The sequence below is a fragment of the Dendrobium catenatum genome, unplaced genomic scaffold (assembly GCF_001605985.2).
Source record: "Dendrobium catenatum unplaced genomic scaffold, ASM160598v2 fragScaff_scaffold_156, whole genome shotgun sequence".
NCBI lineage: Eukaryota > Viridiplantae > Streptophyta > Magnoliopsida > Asparagales > Orchidaceae > Dendrobium > Dendrobium catenatum.
This window is the reverse complement of record NW_021318618.1, coordinates 3,787,621-3,798,404: the sequence shown is the minus strand read 5'-3', so window position 1 is coordinate 3,798,404 and position 10,784 is coordinate 3,787,621. Positions and strand designations below refer to the sequence as shown.

Below are 10,784 nucleotides of genomic sequence, written 5' to 3'. Positions count from 1 at the left end.
GGGCATTTGCCCCCCTCACTACTATGGGGATCCGCCCATGCCTCTAAGCATTTCTTGAACATTCGTTGAGGCTTGTTGCATTCGGCTATTAAGTTTCTCACATCGGAGACATCAATGTCAGTCACTTGACTTGTCTATAGAGTGTTTGGAAATGATTCCTACAGTCTACAGATGATATATATATTTTCTATGTCCTAACTTTAGACGATAGAGATATAATTTTCTATCTTAATTTTAGATGAAAATCAATAATAAGATAAAGGAATACATGAGACTCATTTTTATGTGAAAATAATTTGACAAGGGAAAAAATAATGGGGCCTAAATCACATGAAATGAAAAAAAAAAAAAGAGTAATTATAGAGGTTTATTATTCTCCTCAATTATAGAAGAACATGTTAAACAAAATAATAAACCCAAATTTGATCTTCTGTAATTATAATGAAGCACTTAGAAAATCAACATATATTCAAATAATTTTAGTCGGGTGATGAAAGTTGAATAATAATACTTGAGTGATTGTAGTCTAGGAGCGGTTGGGTGATTGTGGTTAGACAATGGTGAACAAGCTATAATAGTTGGGTAGCTGTCACGGACATGTCGAGGGAGCAATGTTGGTTGAACGATGATTCTCGGCGGTGATCATCAGTGTCAATTGTTAGGTAGAGTTCAAGAGTTATTGAGATCTTTATGTTTTTTTCAATCCCAAGTTAAAGTTGCTCGTATGTTGAGGATATGAGTTTATATCTTGTATTTTTTTTGAGTGACTTTTTTGTAAGTTTGACGTAATTTCTATAACATTCCATTGAACAACGCATATAATATTTTGATAACTTACTGTTCATTCAACATTTGAGTGCTTTATAACCTAAGAATTGAAAAATGCTGAGATTGTTGAATTATCTTGTCAAGACATTCGATTTAGCTATAAACATGAAATATTTAGAAATTATTTGATCCTTCAATTAATAACTTGAAGTTTTCCAATTATATTTTTATGCTTCATTTGTGCTCATTTAGCGTCCGATTAAATTATTTTTGGTACATATAACTTTGTGTCATCAGATGTTTAATTTGACTATAAATTTAATTAATCCAAAATTTAACTAATCCTACAATTAATTTAAAAATTTAGTCTAAATATTACCTCAAGATTCATACTTGAATGGATGAGTTTTTTAACAATGTATCAAACTTAATATATGGGTAATTAATTTTATCCTAATATCCTAATTACAAATCCAAAAATTGTGAGATCAGTTATGATCAAATTTTTTATTAGGATATATCAATTCAATTTTATTTCCATATTATAAAAAAGAAGCTAAATATGAAATATAAAAATAGGAAAAGTGTGGTAAGTTTATAAATTCTACAATTAAAATATAAATATTGAAAAACAGCAGTCGTCATGACCATACCAACTTTATTCATTAAATCTCTAGGAAAGCTCCTCAACCTCACTGGCAGTTGATATTCTAAGCTTTCATTAAACTAAATTAGAGGCCATTTCTGAAGTCTCATAGGACTTAATGTCCGGCAGCTGTTCTGATGATCGCCCATGCAACTACCGCCAAAGTGTCGTATTCTCGCCGCTTATATATATAATTTTTAAAATCAAATATTCTGATAAAAATTTTACTAAAATTAATTTCTAATTTAATAAATTCATTTCTAAATTAAAAGAATATAAATTTTATGTATTTATTCATATAAAACTTAAAATAAATTCAATAAAACTTTAAATAAATTCATTTCTAACTAAATTTTTATTTATACAACATTTTCATAAACCAAGCATCCATCACTTTCCTGCAAAGTTTTATATGGGGTCATAGTTGGATACCCATTTGGTACTCACGCTCTGCGTGGGCGGGCTTCCCCGACCAACACTCACCCATGGTGATTTTCGGGATGTCGTACGCACCCATATCCGTCCACTTTTCACTTTTTTTGAATGCATTTTGCCACGTACTGATGGTTTTGAGGCTTGTTGCCCTTTGTTATGACATCAAACTTTGTTGCCCTTTGCACTATGTAGTAAGGATTGCGGTAATATACGACATACAATGATTAGCAATGTAAATTGATTTATCCCTGATGTTGAGTACCCACTCACTCACGAGGCCATATGCGCACTCATACCCACCCATATCAATTGGACATGGGTTGGTACATGGATGAGTGTGAGTATGAGTAATACAAGACTACTTTCCTCGTGCAAGTTTCTCGTATCGATGTTTCCTACTAAAATTTTAATAGCCATTCAACATCTTCCAAGGAGGCATTAGACTCCATGCCAATTTATATAAATATTAGATAAATGATAATTAATGGTTAATAAAATACAAATAAAATAAATAAAAAAATGGCACCATCAATTCTTCTATTTTATTTTTTTTCTATATATTTTTACATGTTGAAGAAAAAATATATATATGCGCTACACCTACTTGCGGAATAATATATTCATAAAATTAAAAAGGTCACATTTGAATTACATAAAGGCTTGCATGCAGCCGTGGAATAAGGAGGCGACATGTGGCCTTCAGTTCTCTTAATATATGATAAAATATTATATTTTTATTCGGAGGAATGGGAAGATAAACTTATAAATGTGCGTCCATTGGAAATTTCATTTCTCCATTGCTTGTAAAGTCTCCTCTTCTATAACTATGCTTAACTGCTTGCATTGAATGCATGTGATATGATTTAAAACAGCAAGTTGAAGAAAAATACAAAATTTATAATGTTTAAATTTTATTATTTTTTTAAATTTATTTCCTTAATTTAATGACAATCTTTTTTTTGAAGCAACTCTATTTGTTACATTTGTGTGATAAGGGATTAATTATTCTGTGTGGATATCGAACGTAGTCCGAAAATCAATGAGAATGCGCCATGTTACCCCTGTACTTGATACCACGGCTCAATACTGTTGACATGCATTCTGATTGATCTCCGAACAAGTTCTGCGTCCAGTGTCCGCACAGAATAATTTATTGTGATAAGGAGAGGCTCAACATGATTGAGCATAAATCCCTAGCTGAACTTCCACAACCTCACGATGAAAACAAGCAAGATGAGATCGAGTGGTGTGACTCATTAGTTGACAAATGAGAAGTTCTCACTTGTTTTTCGTGCTCGAATACTAGGGCTGCAAACGAACCGAGCCGAGCCGAGTATGTGAGTGTTCATGTTGGTGTTCATTTAATACCAGCTTGTTCAAGTTTTGTTCATGTTTGTTCGAGCTTTATTGTTAGTGTTCATGTTTGGTTCATTTAAATTAATGAGTGTTCATGTTCGGTTCGTGTTCAGTTCATGTTCGTTCGTTTAGTGCTTATTGAGCTTCTCCGCGAACATATTTAATGATTTTTTTAACAATCAAACAAACAAGTTCATAAACATATCTATGAACAAATATATTTATAATAAAAGCAATTGTCTATATAACAAAGGCAATGATTATTTATATTTATTAATTTTATAGTCAAATATAAATTATTTTTATCAAGTTTATTCACGAGCTCAAAATCGAACACGAATCGAGCTTTTATCGAGCTTCTAATCGAGCTTAATGTCGAGCTTGTTCACGAACTTCAAATGATGTTGTTCGCGAACATAAATGAGTTGAACGCATTAGTGTTCAAGTTTGTTTATTTAAGAATCGAGTATTTAAAATATTGTTCAAGTTTGTTTGTTTAGTTAATTAAACGATCACAAACGAGCTTTAATCGAGCCGAACAACGAGTAGCTCGTTGAACGTTTGGTTCTCTTGCAGCCCTATCGAATACCATAGCCTACCTAAAAAATAAAAATAAGCTAGATCATCTTCAGCGCGCGTCCATGCCAAACAAACATCATGATTACTCCCTAACAAACTTATGTACCATTCTTTTTTAGGTGTAACGTACTGAGGGATCTTATGTACCATTTGATTCTCTGTTTTCTCTATATAAATCATGTAATAGTGTGACGAAAAGCAATCATATACGTAGCTCATCTTAGGTTTCATTTACAAAGATTTTTTTTTATTTTTTAAAATAAAGTTTTAATACAATAATTTTAATTTTTATATTAAAATTTTATTTGAAGAAACAATAAAAAAGCCGTCCAAGTCTTAGACTTTTTTATTGCTTGTTAAAACATCTTTATAATACAAAAGTTTAAAAGCTGCTTTAAGAAGCAGTACAAAAGCCGTTCCAAAGAAATCCTTAATTTATCAACTACTAAACGTTGGTTTCCTATTTATAACTCTTTTGAGAGGGTTATTTAAATAAATTTGTGCAGAACAAAAAACAATATTGAATCAAATGAACCATTTTGATTTCATTGGTCTTAGATTGCTTATTTAACATAACACCAAAAATATCACATTGCAAACTCTGACAACTTACTTTCCATCAGGATGAACTCTTCTCACCATAATTCTGTTGAAATCAAATTACAGAACAAAATAGTGAGAAATAAGTCAATAATGGAGAATAACTTACAGTGAAATACTGAAATGTAAGTGTAATTCTCTAACGATTTCATTCATCTGTGTTTGTGGCTCCAATATAATTGACATGTATTTATATTAATAAAGCAGCTATAGTTCAATTACAATAATAACCTTGGTTGGTTACACAAAGGTTGCCAACTGAATTGGAATCTTGCAAGAGGAAGTGGCTGCACTCACAGATAAGCAGCAAGTAGGATATAATGTGGATTGGTGAAGAGGTAGAGAACTGGAGTAGTTGTCACAATCACTGGCCCTCAAGTTGAGAGGTGTACCATGTCAAGAGGAAAAAGGGAGCAGAGAGGAAAGATCATCTTAGTTTTAGGGGTCACAGTGTGATTTTCGTTAGTCAACCGTATAAGAAAATTTACTCGTCTCAGTGTAAGAAATATTTATCCTATCTCTTATTACAATAATTTTATAATTTTAATATTTTTCAAATCAAATTTGTATTTTCATTATCTAAATATGAGCATAATTTTATATCGGTAAAATTTTTACTATATAACCTTTGATATGTGATAGATCACATAAATATGAGCATTTAGATAGGAATATATTGAATTTTCATCGATCAAACTGAAAGATATGATTTTTTTGAAGTAGAGACATAGCATACAAATTTGATAGATTTTTCTGTATTTATATATTTCTATATTTCACATGTGATATTGACTAACATTACATAAAAAAAAAGATAATTGATACGTCATCACAAAATTAGCTTGATCGAGCACGAATCTCGAGGCAAAAGCTAGTTGGAGACTTCAAAAATTAAATCCGGGAGCATTCGAACTCTGATTTCAACGAGCTTAAAGTCAAACTGAGCGTCTCGGAAATACGAACCCAACGACACCAAGATCGACCCAATCCGAGCCCAAATGAGTCCGAATCAAGGGTTCAAAGCGCTGTCGGAAGGTTCAAACCGCAATTTGAGTTACCAAACGGTCTCCGATTTTGACTAGCTTATACTTGAATCGAACGGCTCGACGAGACAAATCCAACGAGCCCAAGATCACTAAATTCCGACGTCATTAAGCCCTCAAAATGGCCAACAAACGGTGCACGGTCATAGGATTCAATATCGGCCGTCCATTTGACCACTCCCTATTCGCCCCTGATCTCACGCCTATTTACGGGCCATGCCACTCCAGAAAATCTATAAATAGAGCCCTCATTCTTCACAAGAGAGGATCCAAGCTAGAGAGGAAGACGAGAAGAGAAGGAAGAAGAGAAGGAAGGAGTTCCTCCTCGACAGCCGCCGGACCACCGCAGAACCTCGCCGGACCACCGCAGGAATCTCGTCGGACCACCGCCGAACCACCGCAGGAACCTCGTCGGACCACCACAGAACCTCGCCGGAACACCACCTTAAGGCCCGACGTTCAGTCCCTACGTCCTGCCAAAGACCCGACGTCTTGTTCAAGGCCCGACACTCAGTCCCTACTTCCTGCCAAAGACCCGACGTCTTGTTCAAGGCCCGACACTCAGTCCCTATTTCCTGCCAAAGACCCGACGTCTTGTTCAAGACCCGACACTTAGTCCCTACGTTCTGCTGAAGACCCGACGTCCTACTCAAGGCCCGACGTTCAGTCCCTACGTCCTGCAAAGACCCGACGTCTTGTTCAAGGCCCGACACTCAGTCCCTACGTCCTGCCAAAGACCCGACGTCTTGTTCAAGGCCCGACACTCAGTCCCTACTTCCTGCCAAAGACCCGACGTCTTGTTCAAGGCCCTACACTCAGTCCCTATTTCCTGCCAAAGACCCGACGTCTTGTTCAAGACCCGACACTTAGTCCCTACGTTCTGCTGAAGACCCGACGTCCTACTCAGGGCCCGACATTCAATCCCTACGTCCTGCCGAAAACTCGACGTCTTACTTAAATAATTGATTGTAATCTGTTCACCCCTGGAGGTGATTCAGTCCTTTGTAACCAATTCAAAGTCTAGTGGAATCATTTTCAACTGGGCTAGGCCTCGTGGTTTTTCCCTTTTAAGAGTTTTCCACGTAAAAAATCTTGTGTTCTCTGTGTGTGCTAGTTATACGTGCAACGCTAAGACGCAAAATTAAATCTCTATCGCCCCGTATTTTCTAGCCCGCAACAATAATATTTACATGTAAGCAAAAAAAAAAAAAACTAACTAACTATTAACACTATAATGAATACAAGCTGGCTGTTAAAATATAATATCTTACTTAGGAGGATGGACTGATGTGATTTCCATTAAATAAAAAGTCAGCAGTGTAATCCTATTTGTATCCTATAACTAATTGGCTGAATTACACCAACGGGTAAAAGGTAACAACTCTTAATTGATTACTGAAAGCCAAATATTAAAATAAATGATTAATAAACATAAATGAAATATAAGATGAGATTGACATATTGATAGCTATGACAAATAAGTAATGTAAGAAAATATCACATTAAATCTAAATGTCATGTCTTGCTTAGTACATAACACTAATTGACATATTGATAGCTCATACTGGCATTAATATTGATACAATATTGCATAACATATTAACATTATTCATTGGGTGATAATATTCTTTATCATATATCTTTTGACTTCATTGAACATATTAATTTTGTTATTAATTTTGAATATTTTTATTGCTTATATAAAGTGAAGATTAATAGTGATTAGAATTGAACATACATATTGATTCTTTTGCCTTGTATTGAATATAGAGATAGAGTTTTGGTTTCGTGCTGAGTTTTTTTTATTATTATATATGGTTTAAATAATTTCAGGTCAAGCAAAAGGTCATGATCAGTTGGAGTGAAACTATTAGATATCCTTGGGTTTTCTTTAGATATTGTTTGGTATTTTCTTTTATTTTTTTGTAGTTAGAAGTTTGTGATATATTAGTGATTGTAATGATCTCATGTTTATTGTATATTAATTTTGAGGGAATGAATATGGTATAATATTTTGAGATATATAATTGTTAGTTATTTTTGTTGGTTATTATTTATATTGATGATTTATAGAAGTTCTACATAATTAATTTAGAAGATAAAATAGATAATTCTTTCAAATTTAATTCTGATGCATTACATTTACAAATTGTCTACTTGTCTCTAAGAAGAGTGAAACTTGGAGTATGCAATGCTTTAGTGAATAACTGAATATGTTTGGTAGTTGATCTTTGGTGGATATATGGTGAACAAAAATAAGTTTTGAGTTTATGCATTCTTGAATGAAATGGTGATCAATCTCGATGTGTTTTGTGCGAAATAAAAAATGGGATTGCTAGCAATGGTTATAGTTGAAATATTATCACAGAATAAAGGTATAGTTTCAAGAGAAAGCGAGAAGTCCTGACATAGGCAACGAAGCCAAATGAGATCGATTGTCATAGCAGCTAATGAGCGACATTCAGCTTCTATAGATGATCAAGGTACCATAGTTTATTTTTTGACACACCAAGAGAGAACAATGTTGTCTAGAAAAATGTAGTAGGTTGTAGTTGACTTGTGAGCATTGATGTCACTAGTCATATAAGCATCTGAAAAAGATGAAAGCTTAAGTATTTCTCACTGGAGAGTAGTTGTACCCTTAAGTTAACAAAGTATGCACTTAAGAAGTTGAAAATGGAAATTAAGTGAATTGTGTATGTGCTGACATATTTTGTTTACAACAAAAGCTATGTCCAACAGAGTAGTGGTAATATATTACAATGAGCTTTCTAATTTTTTTTCAATTGATCAGTAGGGTTTAAATAAGGAGTTTTCAATTCAGCTGCTGTGGGGAATATGGAGGGTAGAGGATTGAAGAGGGGCTTGCATGATAACATGCCAGCTTTGTTGAGAAGTATCTAGATATATGTTTGTTGAGAGAGGTGGTAGCCTCAAGAAGTTAAAAGTAACATCAATGTTAATGAAGCATTTAAGGGGGCCTAGATTACGCATGTTGAAACGTTGCTGAAGCTTGTTGAGGAGAGAAGTAATGAATGGTTGATCGTTTCCAGTGATAAGAATGTCATCCACATAGATTAATATGTAATTTTGTACATGATGATGATGATATATTAAGAGAGAAGTATCAGCTGAGCTAGTGTGGAATCGTTGTTGATTTAGGTTAGTTGAGAAAGTAGTGAGCCACTGGCGAGGAACTTGCTTTAGACTATAGATAGTTTTCTTAAATAAACACATCCCATATGAATAATATTAGGACAAAAATTTATTTTTGAGGGGGACATAATTCCAAAATTATCTCTTTTTTTTACTATATTTTATGTGATATAAAATAATTCCAAAATTATCTCAATTATACATTTAATTTTTTTTTATGGCACTTGAGTGGGGATTCTCCAATGCATGAATTTAAAAGTTATTAAATTTATTTTAAGATTAATGATGTATAGAAAGAGTTTATATTATATTAGTTTTAAAATAAATTTAATAAATTTAAAATTTATGCTGATATAATATATCATGATGAAATTTTTTTCGTAAACTAATTCCTCAAAGCCCAAACTGCCAAAATGCTAGTCGCTTAAGAAATTTGTAATAACCACAAAAAACAATGGGCATTATCGTCAATCAAACCTATAAATACCCCTAACCAGGGGAACTGCCAAGTCCGCAGTCAGGCGCTCCTTTCCTGCTTGATATATATATAATATATCATGATGAAATTTTTTTCGTAAACTAATTCCTCAAAGCCCAAACTGCCAAAATGCTAGTCGCTTAAGAAATTTGTAATAACCACAAAAAACAATGGGCATTATCGTCAATCAAACCTATAAATACCCCTAACCAGGGGAACTGCCAAGTCCGCAGTCAGGCGCTCCTTTCCTGCTTGTCGTTTCATCCTCCGGCCGTCGAGCATCTCAAAATCTCGACAAAGAAGATGACCAAGATTTACCCTAATTCGCCGCTCCCCGAATCTCCTGTGCCATCCATTTCCATTGGCGCCGGCGAGGAGCCGGCCAACCTCACGGTGTGGCGGAAGTCCCTTCTATTCAACTGCAGCGGCTTCACCGTGTACGACGCGAAGGGAAACCTCGTCTATCGCGTCGACAACTATTCCTCATCTAGCCTAAACGAAATCGTCCTTATGGACGCCATTGGCAAACCCCTCTTCACCATCCGCCGAAAGGTACTAAATCCCCTCAATCTCCTCGCATAAGAAGTTCGTTCTCTGCTCCGCGGCCTTTTTTTTTTTTTTTTTTTGAATGGTGCCTGAGTCTATTCGTTCTACTTTCCATTGATGCAGCGATTTACTCTTACGGATCAATGGAACATCTACAAGGGGGAAGCAGCGGTGGCGACGAAGCCCGTTTTCTCGGCTCGGAAGCATGTTGCGCTCGTCCAATCAAAGTCACTGGCTCACGTGATCCCCTGTGGTGTTGCAGGCAAGTTAGCCGAGGCGATATACGACGTCGAGGGTTCTTTCTCGCAGAGGTCATGTGTAGTCTACGACGAGAGACATAAGCCGGTGGCGGAGATTCAGCGCAAGAAGGCTGTCGGAACCGTCGGTTTCGATGGCGATGTTTTCCGCCTCGTCGTCCAGCCCGATTTCGACGCCTCGCTCGCCATGGCGGTTGTGATTCTTCTCGAGAGGATGTTTGGGTCGCGGGTCGCGTCGATTAAGGGCTGAAATTTTTCATTGAATTTTCTGATGAACGGTAATGATTTCCTGTTTTGATGTCGGGGAAGTTTTGTTGTTGGTGATTCATTATTGTTAACCTAGGCGTGTTTGCCTCTAACCTGAGGACGGTGTAATTTGTAAATTGATTCCCCGAGAATTTAACTTGACTGATTGACCTCGAATGACTCAGAAAGAAATTTTTAAAAGTTTTCAATCATGAGCTTGTTCCGATCTATATTAATTACGTGTCATATATGATCATTATAACATCTTTAATATTATGCATTAAAATCGTTCTCATCATTTTTATTCATATTCCTGTATATGTAACTGTTGCATTGCAATTATATAATGAAGTCTCATTCTTTTGGAAACAATAATTTTCAATCAATCATGTGATCAGTTCCTGTAAATTATGTATTAAAATAATCCTATAATTTTTTTCGTATGTCAAGTTTCTTTGGTCTTGTAATTATTATTTTGCATATTGTTTTTTAACAAAAATATTTTACATATTAGTTAGTAAGTAATTATATTGGGTGATTGGTTAATGTCTTTTGGTAAGAACATTATGATTTTTTTTTATATAACACATTTTTTTCTCTTAACTTAAACAAAAGCATTATTAGTTTGCCTTGCACTATTTCATGTAAAATTATTCTGTGCGGATATGGACGAC

General features: G+C 34.8%; 1 protein-coding gene across 1 annotated transcript; it reads left to right on the top strand.

The window, feature by feature from the left end:
• The first annotated feature begins 9,299 nt into the window (after nt 1-9,299).
• On the top strand, nt 9,300-10,322 carry LOC110102190 (protein LURP-one-related 8). The gene is made up of 2 exons (XM_020830404.2): nt 9,300-9,613; nt 9,731-10,322. Exons 1-2 carry the CDS (start codon nt 9,365-9,367, stop codon nt 10,112-10,114), a joined length of 633 nt encoding a protein of 210 aa, XP_020686063.1. The 5' UTR covers nt 9,300-9,364; the 3' UTR covers nt 10,115-10,322.
• The last annotated feature ends 462 nt before the right edge of the window (nt 10,323-10,784 follow it).